At 35.8% G+C, this 21,524-nt stretch overlaps 7 protein-coding genes across 7 annotated transcripts; 5 read left to right on the top strand and 2 right to left on the bottom strand.

The window, feature by feature from the left end:
- The first annotated feature begins 34 nt into the window (after nt 1–34).
- On the top strand, nt 35–1,656 carry EV154DRAFT_314521 (uncharacterized protein). Its single transcript, XM_051594924.1, has 3 exons — nt 35–551; nt 615–759; nt 821–1,656. Exons 1-3 carry the CDS (start codon nt 405–407, stop codon nt 1,432–1,434), a joined length of 906 nt encoding a protein of 301 aa, XP_051454646.1. The 5' UTR covers nt 35–404; the 3' UTR covers nt 1,435–1,656.
- A 416-nt stretch (nt 1,657–2,072) lies between these two features.
- EV154DRAFT_448216 (uncharacterized protein) lies at nt 2,073–5,582 on the top strand. The gene is made up of 11 exons (XM_051597151.1): nt 2,073–2,411; nt 2,461–2,539; nt 2,596–3,092; nt 3,144–3,495; nt 3,553–4,180; nt 4,243–4,655; nt 4,706–4,992; nt 5,064–5,157; nt 5,236–5,266; nt 5,326–5,414; nt 5,477–5,582. The coding sequence occupies exons 1-11, from the start codon at nt 2,398–2,400 to the stop codon at nt 5,522–5,524; spliced, it is 2,532 nt and encodes an 843-aa protein (XP_051454645.1). The 5' UTR covers nt 2,073–2,397; the 3' UTR covers nt 5,525–5,582.
- Nucleotides 5,583–5,984: 402 nt separating this feature from the next.
- EV154DRAFT_539407 (uncharacterized protein) lies at nt 5,985–6,968 on the bottom strand (the record flags this gene model as incomplete). Its single annotated transcript, XM_051604343.1, has 2 exons — nt 5,985–6,284; nt 6,339–6,968. 2 exons carry the CDS (start codon nt 6,966–6,968, stop codon nt 5,985–5,987), a joined length of 930 nt encoding a protein of 309 aa, XP_051454644.1.
- Nucleotides 6,969–9,155: 2,187 nt separating this feature from the next.
- EV154DRAFT_554010 (tRNA intron endonuclease) lies at nt 9,156–10,163 on the top strand (the record flags this gene model as incomplete). Its single annotated transcript, XM_051605162.1, has 3 exons — nt 9,156–9,630; nt 9,686–9,824; nt 9,876–10,163. Coding segments are annotated over 3 exons (865 nt in total), but the record flags the coding sequence as incomplete, so codon positions are not given.
- Nucleotides 10,164–10,685: 522 nt separating this feature from the next.
- On the top strand, nt 10,686–11,864 carry EV154DRAFT_448209 (uncharacterized protein). Its single transcript, XM_051597150.1, has 4 exons — nt 10,686–10,876; nt 11,073–11,154; nt 11,206–11,265; nt 11,326–11,864. Exons 1-4 carry the CDS (start codon nt 10,738–10,740, stop codon nt 11,819–11,821), a joined length of 777 nt encoding a protein of 258 aa, XP_051454642.1. The 5' UTR covers nt 10,686–10,737; the 3' UTR covers nt 11,822–11,864.
- On the bottom strand, nt 11,865–15,081 carry EV154DRAFT_469247 (uncharacterized protein). The gene is made up of 6 exons (XM_051597817.1): nt 15,049–15,081; nt 14,438–14,993; nt 13,876–14,380; nt 13,621–13,813; nt 12,671–13,558; nt 11,865–12,620 (listed from the first exon to the last, which is right to left on the bottom strand). The coding sequence occupies exons 1-6, from the start codon at nt 15,073–15,075 to the stop codon at nt 11,904–11,906; spliced, it is 2,886 nt and encodes a 961-aa protein (XP_051454641.1). The 5' UTR covers nt 15,076–15,081; the 3' UTR covers nt 11,865–11,903.
- A 5,048-nt stretch (nt 15,082–20,129) lies between these two features.
- EV154DRAFT_518345 (uncharacterized protein) lies at nt 20,130–21,499 on the top strand. Its single transcript, XM_051602606.1, has 4 exons — nt 20,130–20,910; nt 21,003–21,087; nt 21,164–21,179; nt 21,245–21,499. The coding sequence occupies exons 1-4, from the start codon at nt 20,538–20,540 to the stop codon at nt 21,275–21,277; spliced, it is 507 nt and encodes a 168-aa protein (XP_051454640.1). The 5' UTR covers nt 20,130–20,537; the 3' UTR covers nt 21,278–21,499.
- The last annotated feature ends 25 nt before the right edge of the window (nt 21,500–21,524 follow it).

Raw genomic sequence — 21,524 nt, 5'->3', positions numbered from 1 at the left:
TAAAATTCATAACTCGTTACGCGGCTGGTAAAACGAAGTAATCATCGGTTTTTCAATAATGATTATCGCATGACAATAATCATATTGTCAATTCTTATATTATGTGCTAGTTGTATGCATCAAACAATGGCTGTGGTCAAATAAACATAAACTGGAACAAATTTTTGCCTGATATCGGTGGTATTGAGAGCACTCCACGTAACAATTACGAAGATGCTTATTGAGCAGCTGAAGAGCTCCCCCTCCCTCCCCTTTTATTATTATTATTGTGGGAGGCTAGTTTAGGAACAAGAAGTTAAAAGAAACGCCATAAAGCAATTTTTAAGCTGAAAAGGTTTTTGTGTATGTGCCCTTCGAATGTCACTGTAAGTTACCTGATCTTTGGTCACTCGCTGAAATAAATTATGCTTTGTTATAAATCTAACTGTCGCGTACCAAAGAGAAAACACGCATTTGTTTCTGTTAGTAGAAAGCGTAGCTCTCATAATTTTGAGTTGCCAAACTATATGAGTGCAAATAAAGCAAAATGTCTATACGATAAGGGCCATGAAGTCGGTAAAAAAAAATGCTTTAAATAAAAGAGAGATAAGATCTAACGGACAATAAAAAAAAAGCTCTTTTTTTTTTTCCTTCGCCATTGTAACATGTCGTCAAAAAATAAAACCACTGCAGAAAAGTCATTCAAAGGCTCGCTTAACCGAGATACACTGAAGATGTCTCAAAACAAGCCGGCAACGTCTTCAGAGCGAACAAAACATAGTAAGCTTCCAGTGTGATGATTTTTCTTTTTACAAAACTGATTCTTGCGGGAAAAAAGTAGAAACTCCTTTTCCTGCTTCAAAAAAATACGTTAGCAAGAACGTGTCTCCGAGCAAGAGAAAGTTGGAAGAGGAAGATACGAGAGATGTTGACTTTATAGTATCGACTAAAGATCCTCCACCACTGGTTTTACCTCTACCAAACGATGATATCGATTCATTTCTTGGATTGCTATCTGGCATAATTCAAAAGCATCTGGAGGAGGAGGATTCAGTCGATCTTGACGAAAAACGGGTTGAACAATCAAGAAGAAGTACACAAGCAACAAAAGAAGATGTACATCCTCTCTTAAATCAAGCATCATATGACGAGGATTTATACTTTGTAGATTTAGACACTTACAACGAAAGAGAAATTCTTGACTGTACCTATGATTTCGATCCAATCGTTCTTGAAACAATAGAGGAAACACCAGAAGCAGTAGAAAGCAACACTTCTCTTAGCCTAGTAAAGAATCAAGTTGATGATGTAAAAAATAAAAGCCCCAAAGATGATAAGAGTCCAGTGAAGGACTACATCTCCTGGTTAATATTTGACGACGACGGTGAATTTATAAAATTTAAGGTAAAAGAAGTATCTCTTATAGAATTATTATACTCATTGATCTTAGGATGAATGTGATTTAATTGAACGTGAACCTGTATTTGATGAAGCTACGCGTGAGTTTTTTTCAACTATCGAACAATCTATCAGGCAATATGAAAATATGTCCTCAGTTTCAGTTAGAAATGCTGTTAAGTCTCCGCCCGTTAAAGGTATAAAGAGCACGACAGACAATGTTAAAATAGGTACGGGGAAAAAAGCATCAAATGAGAGAGAAGATGACGAGAAGTCACTGCAAAAAAACGGGACGATTGCAGTAAAAAGGGCTGATGAGAGTAAGTTTCGAAAGAATCCACACGGGATTATAAATGACGCAAATAAGACAAAAGCAAAGGATGACCGAATCAAGAAATCAAACCAAAACCCAAAGAATGTTGGTAGCGTAGATTTGAAACCCAAATTTGTAATTAAAAGTAAACCTATAGAAAAAGCTAAAGGGACAACTACTCAAAACCATGATAACAACGCAATCCGCCGTTAATTCATTTCCCTGTTCAAAAAAAAAATTGCTCAATATTTATAATAAAATTGGTAATAATGCATCTTGGGTCGAAACAATAATATTGTATTTGATCTACATTTTACATTGACATTTGTGTTCAAAAGTGTAGTGTCTCAAGACATATTACATGTATTTCTTTCTTACATTTCAAATATTTATTTTAGATCGCCTTTCATTTCATATTAATTAATTTAATCATGTCAGCCACTTCACATCACGTAGGGTATAAAAACAACCCACCATTGCAAGTAGTAATATCTGGCTCTGCTATCACTGAGCTGAAGCAGAAGGCCTCCGTCGATAAAATGACCACAGAAAACCATAGCATTCAAGGATGGGTCAACTTGGTTTTCCAGTCATATCAACAAGTAAAGACTAGTTTATAACAATTTTTCGGCTGAAGTAGAACTAATTATAGCTAGGGAGATATTGCAATAGTAAACAATTGCTTAGAGAGTGCATACATTTCTTACATGAGAGGTTGCAGGTAAGTAAAGACATATTGTTTTTTACTTGGTTACTAACTACTAATCTAGCATCATGGTGGAGATAATAAAGAAACATTCACAGTATAACGAAATTAGATTCAGCCCCATCTACCTTCAATTAAAGCAGGTATGGGATATGCATATGCAACTTAAATAATTTGCTAAATATATAATTCATTATAGAGGACGAACGAAGAAATTTTTGCATTATTAGAGGAATTAGCTATAAAAATCGAAAATTGGTACAGGATGAGACAAGAACAGTATTACACTAATAATACACATTTCAATATAATCCCTGTAAGTCCAGCAACAACCTCTGCAGCTGCATATGCTTATCGTCCTAGTCATGATCCCCGCAATTTTCCTCATTATTCTTTAAATGATCTACCTACTCATCAACCGCCGCCTTCACCATCTTCGTCTTTAGCACAAGCAGTATCAACAAAATTAAGCATTACAACATCAGATACTAATCAGTATCAATTACCGTCATGGACGAACTATATCTTTCCAAACACTCTTCTGGTTGAACCTCACGAATTAGTAAAATGGATCACTGTAAAAGAAAATCAGCCAAGCATATTATTGATCGACAACCGACCGAGGGAACTGTTTAGAAGGGGTTGTATAAAGCATTTATGGATCATTCAGATTGAACCCGTGTTATGGCAAAAAGAGTAAGCCTTACAACTAACTTGGGTTTCATCAAGGTTAACTTTTGTTAATAGTGATATGGCCATGAAAATGCAAGAGTCCATACAACGAAATCCAGAGGCGGAGCAAAGACTGTTTGCAGAGAAAGCCAGATTTGATCTAATTGTGTATTATGACCAAAACTCGAAATCATTGGATACTGCACATGGGTCAACAACAAATATCAGGAAAATCTTGGAAACTCAGCACCTAAAACGACCGCCCATGATGTTAGCCGGTGGTTTTGATGCATGGCATTCGTACGTGGGTGCTTCAGGTGTATATACCTTTCTCGAACAAAAAGAAAAAAAGCAGTGGTTCAAAAGTGGTAACAGTAGTACTAGCAGCATTGGAACTGATCATGAACCTCATACTTTGTACGATTCCGTAAGGTGACTTAATTATATATGGAATAACAACTGATCTTTTTTCTTTGTGTTTTAGTTTTCTGGGAAACCTAACCGACAGTCCTATAACCAACAGCAACAGCAAAAGGTATCTCCAGCTCACTCATATCCAAGTATATCCATACCACAACCCTCTTTACCTACAGCACCTAGAAAGGAATCACTCACAACAAGATATCCCGAATTACTTTCTCCGACTAGTGAAGTAGCAACCTCGCCACAACGTCAACCAGTAGCTCAAATTTCACATCAGCAACAAGATTTGAGACCCATGCCACCATCTTATCCCAAGATACATCGACGCAAAACATTTATCGATAACCCATTTAACGGATTTACAAATACAATGAGTAAACTCTACGATGTTCCACCCATGTCTATTCCGCATAGTAAAGCGAGTAGTGTAGTCACTAATAATTCACAGCCACAACGACCGTCATCTGCTGAGCCTAGCGTTTCAATCAACAGACCCTATGCAATGTCTGACTTTCATCACGTGTCTACCAACAACATTCACTCTAGCCCTACGTCCAGCTCTTATTCTCAATCAGGCACTGTCATCGCTATAGGCACCACTGGTCTAAAGAATATGGGAAACACGTGTTACATGAATTCAATTATACAGTGTCTAAGTGGAACAATACCCTTAGCCAGATACTTTATATGTAATTTATTTTTATGGCTATTTCGTCATTGTTTAATCTAATTTTTTTTTGTTTATTTATAGCCGGTCTATTTAAGCAACATATTAATAGGAATAACAAAACAGGTACACAGGGGGTATTGACGGAGAGCTTTGTCGAACTACTTAGGGCGATGTGGAGCGAAAGCTATACTTTTGTATCCCCAATGACGTTTAGGGAAGCTCTTGTTCGATTTGCTCCACGATTCTCGGGTTTCGATCAACAAGATTCACAGGAGTTCTTACTATTTTTGTTGGATGGGTTGCATGAAGACCTGAATTCGACTGCATTGGGAAGTCACTCGTCATTGGTCGACGATATGACCTTTGAGAAATTACCGGATTGGCAAGCGAGTGCCTTATCATGGGAAAAATATCTGCATCGGAATTCTAGTGTCATTGTCAGTTTATTTCAGGGACAATATAGAAGTAGGCTTACATGTTTATCCTGCAAACAGGTGAGTTCATAAATCGTATTAACTAAAAATGGCTTACACTTTTTCTACAGACTTCTACGACATATAATGTATTTATGTCCCTGTCATTACCGATTCCTGCCAAAAAACTAAGGATATCTAGCGTGACATTGTATCAATGTTTGGATTATTTTGTGAAAGAAGAGACTTTAGATAAAGAGGACGCTTGGAAATGTCCTCAGTGCAAGAAAAAAAGAAAGGCCCTGAAGCAGCTTACATTGACCAGGCTACCTGATATCCTTTTAATTCATTTAAAAAGATTTTCGATGGACGGACTTTTCAAAAACAAATTGGATATAATAGTGAAATGTCCCACGAGGTAAGGCAGCGAGATTCAGATCTGCGTCTGAATAAAATGCTTAAGTAATTCTCCTTGTTTCCGAATGATAGGAGCCTGGATTTATCAGGATATGTCCCAATGACCGTAACCCCTTCTCCACCACAAGATCGCCCTTCCTATGTGTACGATCTGTACGCTGTATCTGTAAGTATCAAATCGAGTTTTCAGATAATTGGAACTTCCGATCTACCACGTTCTTTCTAACCCGAGATTGTAATATAGAATCATTATGGATCATTATCCGGTGGACATTGTAATTTATTGACTTTTTAGCTAGCATGAATTATGTTAATCAGATTGTTTTTTTTTTAGATACGGCATGTGTAAGAGATGGTTATACAGATAAATGGCACTATTTTGACGATAGCAAATTCTCTCTATGTGATGAGAATAAAGTCGTGGTAATACAAAAATCAGAAACCAAAATTATCTCCTTTATTCAAGTTTTATTTTTTTTTTTTAGACAAAAGCGGCTTACAACTTATTTTATGTTAGATCCAAAGTGAAATAGAAATTATTTTTTTTTTCAATTTTTTTTTTTTATTATTAATGAAAAAAAACCACTAAAAAACTCGAGGGGGATGAAAGGGGGAGGGGGAGATCTTGTGTGTGTTCATGCACACAAACAGACACTTGTACAAAATGAAAGAAAGAGAGAAGTGATATAAAAGAATGTGTTATAGATTAGTTTGAGCATAAAAAGAGCAAAATCTTTCTTTAAAAAAAATTGATGTGTGATGGAGTGGGGAAGGGAGGGATGCAGTATATATATTATGAAGGAAATGAAAATGAGGCATATGAAATGAATTAGAGCAGTAAAAATTGGGTTTGGTATATGGACTATGTGACAATTTTCTGAAAGAGTAATGAGGTAATTTCTGTGTGTGTAAAATCTGTGCAGTGTAAAATGATGGAATATGTAATAATATGATCGGTAATGCAAAATGGTGGTTGGTCTTGTTTATGGGAATTTAAACCAATGAGGAGGCAGATGATGAAGACATGATCAAGTCAAGACAAGAATCATAATAGTTACCATCAACAGAAGAAACAGGTGAACCAGTAGAAAGCATTGGTGTCAACTGTTGAGACATAGGCGAATAGTTCAAACCAGAATAGAAATCCATGCTAGAAGTAATTGGAGTATTATTCCATCTGGGTGTACCATCATCGCTATTAGTTGGTGTGGATTTCATGACTGGGTAAGGTTGTACGAATCGGTTGTTGGAGAGTAACAAATCTTCAGTCATACGTCTATTGCTATTATCAATCTAAAGAATATTGTTAATATTTGCTCTTATATGTAGACTATTATGAATACTTACATGGTAGTTATTCATTCCAGCCCAAGCGTCATTGGAATCTTGTGGTATTCTTGTACCGAGAGCAGGACAAGATTTTCTTCGCCATTCTTCAGAGCTCATGATGGGAGAAGAAGAGAAATCAAAATCATCGGAGCCATCAATGACAGGAGCAAGAGGATGGATGGGTAATTTAAGCCATTCATCGATTTTGACAGATGATGAATGTTGTTGATCCAGCAACATATTATCGGGATTTGAATCAAACATGCAAGAAGCAGCAGCGACATTGGCAATTGATCTTGCACTGTTATCCCAAGCTTTAAGATTATTGAAGAATTGAGAAAAAAGAACTGGTGAGTCGTTTTGCTGTTGTTGATGTTGTTGAAGATGGTCTTCTTGATGATCTTCTCCAGACTTGCGTCTTTGAAGCTTTGCTTTAGCTCTTCTGTTTTGAAACCAAATTTGTACACCACGGGGTGTCATATCTAACTTTTGAGCAAGAATACGACGAACTGTAGCGTTGGGTTTGGGGTTTTCAAGAAATGATTTTTCAAGGACTTTCAGTTGAGCGCGAGAAGTACGTCTGCGGTGCTTAATTTCGAAAGGATTGTAAAAGGTTGGTCTAAAATCACCAGAACTGGCACCTTCCATCATAGGATAGCCCAATATGTAGGAGTTCTCGTCTTCTTCGGTGATTTTATTGCTCATAGTATTATTGTGATGATAATATACGTTGTTGATTGGGACAACGTTAAAGGATTGTTCAAAAGGCTGCATTAACATTTCAGGTGACATAATAATAGTAGTAAAGAGTAAAAAGTAAATTGGATAATTATTTTTCTCAATTTGTTGAAAATAGCCTTGTATTTATATTCATTAATTTGTGTCTTAATAAAATAGAGGAGTTTCCAAGGGGATAAATAAATTTAGATAAATACGTATATAGGTCTATGTGTATTAAACATGTATGCAGGTAAAAAAAAAGTAAAGAAAAAAAAAGTAAAAGGAGGGGATGAAAATTCCACAGAAAGGAGAAAATAAGGGGAGCAGTGTTTGATATAAGGCGGGATAGGACTGTAAAAAAAGAGAAGTTTACACGAGACAAAGGAATGGGAACTGGCAGAACACGCTTACACAGATGGCACGTTTTAATATTAATAAGCCCTTTCATTTAAGGTCTCGAGGATCTCTAATTTACTACTTCTTTCAAGTACACCTTCTCTGGACTGACACTGAACCAAAAAAGAAGCTTTACGACAGATTTGGAAGGCACAATGACAACGAGGGGGTGAGAAAAACATCTATGTACAGTGTGAAGGAGTGGGAGAAACAAATATATGTACTGTCGGGTACGCTAGCATTAGGTTTATTTTACAAGCAAATAAAAGGGATTATCATTTATTATAATAGGGAGCCCCGAAAGACAAAGGGGCTGACAAGGATTATGGAAAAGGTTATTATGTAATATATGTGCTACACCGATCTTTATTTTTGTAATATACAAATGCTGTTTTTTTCTAATTTCTTCTTTCATATATATTTTTTTTTTTTTTTTTTTTTTTGAGTAGACTGTCAATATTGCGCATAAAGTATACATATCCCGCTCAAAATAATACAGGATGATAAACTGCCGTGATATTTATTTGTGTTCTTTGATCACATACCTAAGGAGGATACATTTACTGTTAATAAAGCTTATTGTTTTGACTGCTTACATATGGGTCACCTCAATACGAGTCATAGTGTTTCTTTATTTCTCCCTCCTTTTTACCCTTTATTGTCACCCTGTTAGTTATACCAATGGTTTTAATATGATGTGATCTGGTGTTTTTCCATGCAGTTTATCCCTATGTCAACACATTCCTGGGATATATCGGGGAAGCACGAGCGCACGCATCCTTTCTCACTCTCACTCTCTCTCTCTCTCTTTAAGTCAATTTTATGTAGCCTGTAAATGATATCATTTACCCTGGCATATTTAAATTTTAATGCGAAAAAGCTAAAAAAAAAAAGAAAAAAAAAAGCGACTAAGCAGAATTGTAAATCTTGTTTAATTCAAAGGTATTATACAACATGTTTAAATTAGCTATAAGTTGTTGTGCTATAAACAACAAGAGAAACAACACAAGAAAATGATGTGTATTATTCGTTGAAATCAAGGAGACAGAAACAGTGTCTTTAGTCATATTTCATGTCTTACATCAATACAATATAAGGGATGAATTTGTATATATTTGTACTCACATCGTGGCTTGTTTTCTCCTAACGACCACTTTATATTAGCAATTAAAATACAATATCATACCGGGTTTGCCACTATTTTGTGTATGTCTTAAATAAATGCAGCACAAAACTTTATCTTGTCACCTAATTTTCATGGTTTAATCCGAAATCTGCTCCCATAATTTTCTTGGTGATCAGGCACAAAAAAAAAAGTTTTACTTCATGCAATTAGTGCATACGATGTTTCTAGATTCTATTGATTCTAAGCGATACAATGCAATCTATCGTCTTTTTGTATTCATTTATTTATTTATTTTTATTCCCTGAAATCTGATACAAAGGATCATCTCGTGCAACAAGAAATATAGGCATATAAACTGCAATCATATACAGGAGATTAAGGGACTGCAGCTTAACAGCACCACCAAACGATAATACCATGTTTTGGTTTCGGTAAAACTATGAGAACAATTTGATTATTCTTGTTAAATGAAGAAAAACCTAGGAGGCTTACACTCGCTGCACAGCTTTTTTTTTTTTTTTTTTTTTTTTTTTGCCGCGAAAAATTAAATATGGTCACACACGTTCATAATATATTTTCTTCTCCATTGAACCCATGAGTAAACCAGGTCGCCTTAATAGAAAAGACTTACCACCTTTACCTGTGAAAATATGCGATGGCAATATTTTCCAAAGGTTAGTGAAATGCTATTATTCCTTTATAAAACCAGAACCAGCCATGACGGGCACATTTGTGGAGTATGGTAGATTTGTATGGATCCATGATCAGCTGTCCATTACCGAACTTTTCCAGTCAGGGTCTTTTGGTAAAGGAGACTTATCAAGGAGTGAACCTACATGGCTTATTAGAAATATACAGCAAAATAAAGAATCCTTAGAAGAAATAACAGTCGAAAGAAGAAGAAGAAGAAGAAATCAAAAAGTGTCAAATAACGAAAACCTATTGAAGGCGGATCAAGTGCTGGACTTGACTTTACATAAAGACGTTGAAACTTTTCAATTAGATTTATATGAAGCCTTTTTTTTAGTATACGCATTAAATTCATTATTGATTAAAAATGCACATCAGGTAAATAAAATGGACCCTGTTTTATGGATTTAGACTTATTGATTCTCTTATTTAGGAACCTTTATCGATTGGTGATTGTTGGTCGTTATTTTGTAAATCAAACAATTTATTCCATGTAAATTACGTAGTATACCATTTCTATAGGAGTCTTGGTTGGGTTCCTAGAAATGGATCAAAATTCGGTGTTGATTTTGGTAAGTTTAGAAGAACCTATTATGGGCAAATGTACTAAACATCTTAAACAGTCTTATACCAATCAGGGCCTTCCTACAAGCATGCGGATTATGCAGTAGTGGTTTTACCTATTTTTCAAGATAAAATACCCACAAGAAAAAACTGGGATTGGTTATTGCGCTTAAATCGCATATGCACTCAAGTGAAGAAGACATTAATATTGTGCCATGTAAATATTCCTCATGATATTCAAAATTTTAATGAGTATTCCATTAGACAAGTCATTTACAAGCGCTGGTCACCTCAGAAAAACAGAGAATAATAAAAAGCTTATATTATAACTGGTTTTTCAAAACCCCTATTGTATATAATTATATCATGTACTGAATGTCTTTTTAGAATAATCCAAATTTATGTCCTCGGAGTATGTGGCTGTGCTCAGGTTTGACCTCTTAGACAAGTGATTATTTATCTTGAATTACATAGCTTATTATGGTTGCTACTTACCATTCACACCACAGGAGAATTAAAAAGTTTAACAAAACATATCATGTGTTATTATTATACTTTAAACTGTCAATTTTGACTTTTCCCCTGATTTTTATTACATGGCGCAGAGTGGTACAATGTGACAATTATATGAAGGAAACTAAGAGTAACTAAAAAAAAAAGCTGGTATCAAATAAACCAGTTTTGTAAGTTCCTAGATTGACACCAAAGTTAGATTGAAATCTACCTTGGATGTGTGCCTTGTTTGCAAGTCTACAAGCTTAGACAAGCTGTGAGTTGAATCTCAGAATTGAAGCGAACGGTCACAATATTATGCTTTTTTTTTTTGGTGGTAAAAAAAGTAAAAAAAAAAAGTATTTTCACTGACATCTCGTTCATTCAATTTTACTTTGGAACAGGCCATCCAAACTAACTTCAATACTCATGTCCACCTACTCTCCAAATCTTTTTGCTGTCCTTAGCGAAGGCGGTGAAGTCCGTCCTGAACCCGTCGCTGCTCCCAAAGAAGAGAAGAAGGTTGAGCAACCCAAGGCCGAAAACAAGCGTACTCCTAAGGGTGGTGGTAAAATATTTTTTTTTATGTCTGCCATGTACTACCTTGAAACTTTTAATTTTAACAGATCTTTAAAAAAAAATGATTGTCAGTCAAGCGATTAGATCCTTGATTCCTTTCGTTTTCTTTTTTTTGATTAGTTGAATTAAAAAGGCACGGTTGTGTTTTTTTTTCGTTACCTATTTATTAACTCTTTATCGTATAGCCGCTCGTGGTGGTGACCGTCCCAAGCGTGAAGGACGTGCTCCTCGTCGTCAATTCGATCGTCAAAGCGGTACCGGAATTGTGTAAGTAACATTAGCATATCACTACATCTTGTCGTTCTAAGTACTGTTTAGTGATACTGAGAAGAAGGTCAAGCAAGCCTGGGGTCACCCTGAGACCGCTGAAGCTGAAGCGTATGTATAAACAACTTTTGTATAAAAAACCGGTAAACTAATGTTGTGGTACATTCTTAGTTCCAAGGACACTCTTAACCCTGCTGATCCCGATGCTCCCGAGAAGGAAGTTGCTGCTCCCGTTGAGGAAGAAGAGCAAGTTAAGACCCTTGATGAATACTTGGCTGAAAAGGCCAACAAGTCTTTGAAGGTCTCTCTCCCTGAAGCTCGTAAGGCTAATGATGCCGATGACTCAGCTTTCAAGGGTGCTGTTACCTTTACCAAGGAAAACTTCGAGGAATTCTACACCTCCAAGGAAACCAAGGCCCCCAAGAAGGCCACTGACAAGGTCAAGAAGGAAAAGGTTTTTGTTGACATTGAACAACGTTTCGAAGAGAAGTCTGCTCCTCGTGAAAATGTTCGTGGTGGTCGCGGTGGTCGTGGTGGTGCTCGTGGTGGTCGTGGTGCCCGCGGTGGTGCTCGTGGTGCCCGTGGTGGTAACAACGCCCGTAAGGAATCCAAGGCTCCCGCCGTCAACATTGCTGATGTCGCTGCTTTCCCTTCTCTCGGTGCTTAAATGCGCCCCTTTTCCCCTTTCCCTGTCCCTTTAATATGAATTGAAAATATATATATATATAATAAATGGCCTTTTTTGATGTTTATTCTGTGTGTTTTATAATCTCGGCCTTGAATATTGGTCGAACGACCTTTAAATCGACACTGATATTAAGTTCAATGCTTGACATGAACTTAAGGCTTTGCTTATCCCCATTGGACCATTCAATATTCATTTTGTTCATTTTAGAATCATATTCATGTTGGCCTCCTGGAATAGAAATTTCATTTAACTCGATGGGTAACTCTAGATCGAATTCCGGAATATAGACAATAATTGAATCGACGCCAAAGTACATCACATAGGCTTCAACATGAGTACTCTCTTGATCTGTATCCAGATGTTGACGATAAATGTATGCTGCTGTGTAAAGTTTTCTACTATCTTGTTCAGCAGTTGCTTTGAAACGATTGGTTGAGTTGCAATGACGAGCAATTTTATCAATAGCATCAAAATTAGCATTGTCTTGTTCAATGCCTTTTAATGCTTCACTGAGCTGTCTCTGGACAAATATGGATGCATAATTATGAATGGGTTCTGTAAATACTGTAAAAAGAGATACGCCATAACCTGCATGTGGAAATTTGACTATATCTATAGCTCCTGCACTGAAATATATACTGCCGGGCGTATTTTGACGGATGATATGAACGAGTGCCTGTCGCTTTTCAAGTGATAACTCCCGCTCTGAAACAAGTTTTAACAACCCATTATATGAATCAGATAATGGATCGTTATCAAAATAATCTTGAATGGCAGCCTGGAAACAAATTTTAGTAAAACATTGGTGGAGGTGTCAAAGCTACTAACCAATTTAGATAATTTCGGTGCATTTTGTCGGTACAAAAGAGCTTGATCAGGGAATCTGCTTGAGACTTTTTGTGCTACTTCGACATTTGCTACAATTAATAACTCATCAATTAAAGCATCATGGTCTGTGCCATCGAAGCGATCAATTTCTTCTGGATATCCACTATCAGCCATTTTAAATATCGGGAATGACCTTGCGAGACTGTGACCATTCAGTTTTTGTAGACGGTTTTGTTGCAACTTTCGACACATCTTTAACAAAGTTTGGCTGTCTGCTTTTAATAAATCATCTGTTAATTTTTGGTTTGAAGGAAAGTATACATGCCCCTTAGACTTGATTACAGTCTTTCCTATCCAAGCATGTAAAAGAACACCATTTTCAGTAAATCGACAAAGTACAGAAAAGGCCAGTCTTTCTTGATCGATGCCGAGGCTAAATCGAGATTCTGTAAATGAAGGAGGTAAAATGGCAATTTTACGATCCACGAGATTTACTGAACACGATCTTTCTCTTGCTTCTCGATCTAAGGGAGTGTTAGCTCGAACGTAATTAGAAACATCCGTCACATGAATTCCGATCTCGAGAATACCGTCTTCTGTTTTGGTGACAGAGAACGCGGTATTTAAGTCAGAGTCAGATTCCCCCATCGTAAATATCGTTATATCCTCTGTTGTAAGATCCCTGTGGTTCTTTCGATCCTCGCTGGATATATCTGATGGTACAGCAGCAGCAGCTTTTTGAACCGTTTCTGAAAAATCCATGTCCCTGATATGATTATCTGCTATCAATGCAGCTGAATGAACGGCAAGCTCTCCCATCCATCCAATCTCCTTTTCAACTATACCAAATGGATGCAATGATGTCGCCGGCCAGCGCTGAATACTTCCCTGTTTTTTAAAAGAAATTAATTATTAGCGCTAAATTAATAAGCCGAGACTAAACACATTACAATGAAAATTCTGTTCTTGTATTCTTCATGATATTTTATAAAGTTAGTAGGCGCATGCTTGATAGGCACAGCAACCAGGGGAAGTCTCTTGTCAGCAGGGATAAACCATATAATTTTGGGTCCATGATGGTCTTTTTTTTCACGGCTTGCATTATCCAAGGTTTTCGCGTGAGGTCGATTTAATGAAAGAGTGCTAATAAAAAAAAACTGTTTTTTTAGTGCATTTGAAAGAATTAGGCTCGGTCTTTCAATTACCCTGAGAATAGCATCTTTTTAGGTCGTTCAAGTATAGAAACAACTCTTCCGCAATATTTTGGTTTGGATGTGTCGCTTATTGCTAAATTACTCATATCCAAGAAGTTTGTGTCGTTTTCCGGAATCGAGGATAACCCGGGGTTGCAAACAACATTAGAAGGTGTATCCACACTGTTTAATGACAATCTTCTGGTATGACGTTGTCGCTTTGATATTTTTTCCTCCATCATTTCATCCACGGGGACTAGTCTAACCGCAACTTCGTCACCATCAAATGCTCGGTTTCTATTACGGGATCCAAATATATAGATAGAAGCACCATCCAGTTCCTCACACTCAACGTTGGCCTCAGAACTATCTTTCAAGTCAACACGAAGTATACCAGAAAACAAAGCATGTGCACGTATCTCAACAGAAGCCTCTTCGATAGGCAAATGAGCAGGATAGAGAACTTTTCTGGTTGATGATAAACTATCGCGACGTTGAGGTACAATAGCGTCGGGAACTATATGAAATATTCAGCAAGTACTTTTAACTATGCGATTTTTTTTCTCTCTCTTACCAGATTTGCTACGCGTTCTTTGTTGTTGTTTGTTTAATGGTGACACCAAAGTATCAATGTTATTCTCACCCTCGTCATCTAATTCTAATGCCAGGAAAGAATTCGAAAATACGGGTTTCCCTTGAGTCATGTCTGCATGTTTCGAATGTTGTTGCTCATTGACAGTGCTTAATGGGTTTTTGAAGTCATGGTGATGGTGTTGTTGCTGTTTGTATTTGTGCTGTGGCTCAGAATGTCTTCGTACTCTTTTCCAGCTATTACTGCTCTCTGGTGGTGTTGGTGGCTTTTCCGGACTGATAGAAATTGATGGGAGACGCTTCATTTCATGGATAATATCCACGAGCGATTGAAAAGCAGGCGAATCTTTGTCTTCCTCCATCTGTGAGCTTTGACGTCTCTGTGTATGTTTTTCCGTATCACTCGTTGTTTCATTGACGTCGGAATTACCTGATGAATGTCTACGGCTACCGCGTCTTCTTCTTCTACTATTAACACTCTTCTTCACTATCTCGTCACCTATCAATGGCTCGTTGGGTGAATTTAAGTCCAATGGATGCTATTATGTGTCAATGAAATTAATTACTGTATCTTAAAATAATTATGGGTCCTACCTGTGAGTCCTTTATTTCTTGATCCATTTTATGAAAAAGAAAAGAGAAGAAATAATTGTTTGCATTGAAGTGCGAGAAAAAAAAAAATATATACACACGCCACTTTTTCCAAATCCCGCAACGTCACGATTGGAGGATTTTTCTAAAATCACCACGCATGATTTTTTAAGCTGCGGGGATTACTTTTACTGTGACCCAATTCCGGGGAAACGAGCGATCAAATGATTCTGAGACAAGGTAAAAGCACCTTGACCAAGTCCTGGAATTGTTTAAAAAAACGTGTTTTTGAGTGTAAATTGGGGTTTTCTGACCACAAATAGCCTCTTCTGTACAAATTCTTTGGCGCCACAAAAGCAAATCATGTAACGATGACTTTAACGTGTTATGATGTACACTAAATTCTTTATTTGTAATGATCTTTGCTTAAAGATGTATTAGAGAACTATGTGCATCTAACGTGTGTACTTTAGATTTAATCTTAAAAAAAGGATAGAAGGATGAATGTCATATACATACAATCAAAATCGACACAATAAGAGAAACAATTAGAAGTTTATAAGCACATGCTCTAATTTCTTTAATTTTGCGTTTGGCTGCACAGAGATGTTTTCGCTACAGACACCTTTTCGATTTGTTGCTTGTTTTGTATAACCGTGTCAGATGATGTTCAATCTAACAGTTACCTCTCGTAAATATTAAATCGATCCTTCCTTCTGTTCTAAGAAAGCTTTTTTTTATAAGAATCAATGCACATGGCTAAATAATTTTTGCGAGCAACATATTTCTATAACTTTAGAACGTATTTTGAGAACCTGCCTTCTAGGGTTTTAATATTTTTCTCGATAGAAAAGATAAGGCAAATAAAAAAAAAGTACCCTTATTTAAGAAGGAAATGAGGCAGCAGCTTATAAATATTTATCCGTGAATATCATTATATTTTAAGCTATTTTATTGGGATTTTTTTTTATTTGCTGGGTTCATCGAAAAAACTGAGGTGAATTGCGTTATTCACTTATTAATAATAAAGTCTTATAAAGCCAATGTGACATAAATAAAGAATCGTTTTTAATTTGTTGAAAAGCGAAAAAGGATCTTAATTGGCAAGGATAGTTTCTTTGTAGTTATTGTGGATCCTTATTTTAGTGACTACTGAACGATTTCGAAATGGAAGCCATCAGTACAGTTATGATTTCACTGATATTTAAGCCCATGTAAATATCTTTTTAATGGAGAAGATTATATATATCAAATGTTTATAGCTAACATCTTAAACACGACAAAATTGTTTGACAAGTGCCAAAAAAAAGATACTGAGATGTTGCTTGGGATGTTACACGATGGAGAAATTCATGCGTTATTACACAGTTTTAGGGCACTAAAAAGCTCCATCGAGACGATAATTTAAACAAAAAGCTGTGTGGATCAATTCAGATAATTTTTACAAAAGTAAATTAAAAAGGAACGTGGAACCGGATACATCCCTAATTTTTAATTAGATGTGATACCATTATTCACATAGAGCATGGCTAGATATAACAAAAAAGGAAAGGTGCGAGAATCCTTAATTGTCACAAAGTGCCATGGAAAGTCGTGGAAACTCAAGAAAAAGTCACAGGAAAAACGTCATAAATGATGATCTACACACAATTTTTAGCTTTTGAAAAGTATAAAAGCAGACCAATTTTCACTCCATTTTCATTTTTTTCTTCTTTTTTTTTCTTCATGTTGGGTCTGGGGCTTTTGGGTTGCTCTCACTTGTGGGGGTATACCTTGAGGTCTCCTGTGCGGGTTGTCAGTGGGACTCTGGGGGTGTCTTCGGGTATCTTCAGCAGTTCTCGCTGTCGGCACAAGCAGGAGATCTCTAACAATTTTATTTTATAAAAATGAAAATGAAAAAACAGCAATTATCGAATAATGAGTAATTTATATCCAGAGCTTATTAAACATGACCGTTTTTTTTTATAATTGATGCATTGCTGATCATGTTTATTGAAAGTAAAAAAAAAAAATTATTCGGGACTTTTTCTATACTACTTCAAGCGTTTACATACTCCCATAATAAGAAAAGGGTGCGTATAATATCAACTTCTCTGTTTTGTCCCTTTTTAACTTGATATGTCATTTTCAATCGAATTTTCCATATAGTAAACTGTCGTTTCCGTACGTCCTTTCAAGCCAAAAAAATGTTCAAAATCATCTAAAATATCATATTGGATTATTAGGTTTTGATTTTAAGATTTTTTTTAAGAACCCCAAAATTGACCAAAACACAAAGGGTATACCTCGAGGAAAATATCAAAATTTACAAATGTACCTTTTAGGAACCCTTCCTGTAAGTTTAACAAAAAGTGTTCATAGATAACTAAGGCCCAAATTTTACGCTTTTTCTATTGGTAGCATTTGTGGAGCAGTTTTACTATAACAATAACTGTATTTAACGCCCACGTAAAAAATTAGTTTGTGTTAGACAAAATTTATATCTTTTATATAAAACTACACTCTAAAATATATCCAAAGATGCGCATAATTTTTTTGGACATTTTGGGCAAACTTTATTTTAGTAAAAGTTTAATGCTCAACGACTTTACTTTGACACGAAAATTATAGGATCCTGATTTTTATCAAATCAGTTTAAAAAAAAAGGTATGCCATATGATTCGGAGATTAAAATAATAACCTCCTGGCTGCTAAAAATGGTCCCATACTTCATTGCTGTCTTGTTATTGACTAATTTGATCGTTACCAATGTGTTGCTGTAACGGTTATACATTTTTATATGCTTATTTCTGCACGACTTTTCCTATTACATTCCATGTGAAGAGTCTAAAAAGATGAACTACATGGATATGTATGCGATGTTATTGTTGTATGAAACCCCTCCACCATCTTTTTGTAATGGTCCCTAACCTTTTTTATACATTTATGTGCGTTTGTCGACTAACACTCTTCGGAAACGAAGGATCTTGCCACATTTCACTCAAAGAAGTTGATTTAATTATCAATGCACGATTAGAGCTTTCTTTATTAACTGTAAACACTCCATTGAAAAAAGTAAATAACAAAGACTCAGTTATTCCACTATTTTATCTATTAGGTTATATAAGTATTGTATTGCATTTTGATTTGTGGAAAATTTCTTACTTGTAAACGAAATGGTATTGAGGATAAGGGTGAATTAGGATCTTATTTACCTGTTGACTGAACGAAACCCTTTTTGAGCAAACTGTTTTAACTGTCCTACAGCTATTCATGCATTTTAGGACGATGAAGCTTTTTGTAAAATTAGGGATGTATATAGTACTTCTCAGACTACTACAAGATATAATTCCTTCGTAGCCTCTCATTAGATCTTCATTAATCCCCTGTCACAGTGGTTATTAATGGGCCATATAGTCAAAGCAAAAACCTTTTTACAAGCTAGGGAAGGATTTTCATCGACTACAAGCTTCTTATTGTCTTATCAAGACAAAATAACTTAATTTCACTTCCTTAACTTACAGTTTTTCCCAGCGTTAACATGGTCGTTTGACTCTGTTTTTTTTTTCATCCAGTTTTTGTGGAATCACTGAGTGGAATCGCAGAGTGGATTCACTTGTAGTGATCTACCATATTAGTGCTACAAGAAGTATATCCATATCTATGACATGAATACATCAGGCATTATTTGGTAACCTTCTGCCCAATATAGATAGCTAGTACTAGACATATCACATCATAAGGTTACAATAAGGCAATAAATAGGGCTTATAGGATTACACATAATAATATTAAACACAATGGAAACTATTCACGATTATGGTGGGAGCGCTTCCGACACAGTATTATTTTTTGCTTGATCTGCCACATTTAGTGCTACACTTGCCCAGAAATGGCAAATAAATTCAATATATGTAGGTAGGTCGAAAGCCACCACGCACAAGAAGTTAAATTTTACTTCGTCATACCTATTAATCCTAAACCTATTTATTTAATAAAGACTCTAAACAGTAGTCAAGTCGTGTTGAGATAAGCCGGTTTTAAGAGTTGTCCAAAGCAGATGGTCATCAGCCTCGAGTAGGTAGTCTTGTTATTCTCAAATATGACAGAGAAGTGTTAATAAGACATTACATGTAACTGTTAATTAAATTGAGCACTTCAGCTCAGTTGTTGATCATTGATAGCATATAAATAAATAAAGACTGTAAAAACAATCTCTTTGGGGACACAGATATAGACGTAGTTATAATATATATATGTCGTACCAAAAGGGGTGCTGATATTTTTACATTTTTGTTATTACTCTATTCGAAAAAGGGTGTCTGCCTGAAAGGCGTAGTAATTTAACGTGGCTGTTGTTAGTGGTAGTTGAACCGCTACTTGGAATATTGTATTTGACGTTGGATATTTGCTATAACGTCAATTTAATAAGTGTACCAATAGTTGGAAATAATCTTGATGATTTTGATGGCAATAAATTGTCAAGCTTATTATTTGTAGCACCTGTTGTTGCTTTATTTTTATTTTATTTAGGATAAACTGATTACAGCTGATTAGTAAAGCCATTTGGTACGGGGGAATAATATCCAGTCATAAAGATCACAAAAAAAAAAACGAAAAAAAAAGACTCAGAATAAAGCTCATGTTATCCCGATAATCTTCCCATTATCATAAAAAAAACACTTGTAGTTACTAATCGACACGCGATAACTATGACAAGTAAACGATATTCCCATACGCTGATGATTATCTACGGGATCAAGCTTGTTGTGTAACGCTTGCCACGTTTCTTTTTCCTAATTCTTTATAATACGTAGACTTGATCAGGGAGCAAATGCAGAATTTCTTTTGGTAGTATGGGATGGGTATACGAAGGCAGAAATATAAATAAAAAAGGTTTTAATGCTGTCATTAACATTGCCATGAATTGTGACTTTTTTTACTACTTTGCTCCTCTTCCTAATTTCCATTTTTGTTTGTTAGTTGGTCAAAGCACATGTGACTCCGTCTCTGTGCGTAAACAAAATCCATCAATTTTTTTATCGTTGTGCACATCGCATGCTAATCTTGTTTTATTAGACGTCACTCACGTGAAATATATAGAATCACATGAAAACAGGCAACATATTCTTAAAATGATTTGATAGATTTGTGTGTATAAAAGGATGCCCTATTTCTCTCTTCGAAGTAGAGCTCTTTTATTTTTGCTCGAAAATCAATATGAATGAATTTAACAACCCTTATGCCTTTCAACGTTCACCATCAAATGATGATGAATATATACAGCCAAGTAATAAGCATATAGAAGGTAAAAAGGTTTCCATGGAAACAAACATAAACTAGCTTGACTAAAATCTCAATTTGTCCATACAAAAATAGCAGTGACAGTACCAAGTCAGAGATACCATCATCCTGCATCCTCATTAAGCAGTACCAGCGCCTCTTCATCCTCCCTGTCTTCATTTACAAACTATCCGATCCCAACATACCCAATTAACACTACTTCAACTACTATGCAGCATCAGGATTATTACCAACAACAGCAAGCGTCTTGGGATGATCCTTCGCCATCACCCCTACCTCCTACGTTAAACTATCCGCAGCTAGTGAGCCGTCATCGGCATCGATGGAGTCCCGAATCCAGTCACCCATACCAACCACATCATCAGACTCGGAAGCATGAAAATACGGACCAAGTCACAACCAAAGAACGCAGACATCGTAAACAACCACATGAGTTATTGTCCGAGTCCCAAAAAAAAGCAAATCATATTGCTTCGGAACAAAAAAGAAGACAGAATATTCGAATTGGATTTGATCAATTGATTGATATTGTGCCATCATTAAATCATGGAAATCGTAGCGAAGCACTGATTTTACAAAAATGTAAGTTTTCCTTTTTATTTGAAAGAAAAAAGATTTTTCCTAGTTTGGGGATTTTTAATTTTTTTTTTTTTTTTTTTTTCGACATAAAATAGCTGTGGATCATATTCGTCATTTGATAGCAATGAAGAACGATCTCAAGAACCAAGTAAGAGATCTACAAGGTACTTTGGGTGATACGTAAGTATTTGTTAATTATTAAAATTATTTGTTCCTGTACTCATTTTTTCTTTTTTAATTTAAACATGCATAACAGCAACTATGAAGAAGACGTAAGATTTTTTTTTTTTAATGTTGTTCTATACAGATACTAATTTTTTTTTTTTTTTTTGTGCAGTCATCTGAAGATGATCAACAATACTCTTATTAAATATCAACACATATCCCCCACCCCCCTTCTACACACACTATTCCAGCATTTCATCATTTTATGGCATATTCATATTTGTTCCACAAGAATCATAAGCCTCATTGGCTTTGTTTATATAAAAATAAATAAAACAAGGCTTTGTTTTTAGTTACACAAGCTTAACGAAATCCCCGACATAAACTTTTTTCTTCCAATGACCTTGGCCTTACATCACTGTCGTACACGGGCAGTTTGAATAGAGGGGGGC

The sequence above is a fragment of the Mucor mucedo genome (genome assembly GCF_025094135.1).
Source record: "Mucor mucedo strain NRRL 3635 chromosome Unknown EV154scaffold_89, whole genome shotgun sequence".
In the NCBI taxonomy this organism is placed as follows: Eukaryota; Fungi; Mucoromycota; class Mucoromycetes; order Mucorales; family Mucoraceae; genus Mucor; species Mucor mucedo.
The sequence above is the reverse complement of the archived record's forward strand: the minus strand, read 5'-3'. Positions and strand labels throughout refer to the sequence as shown.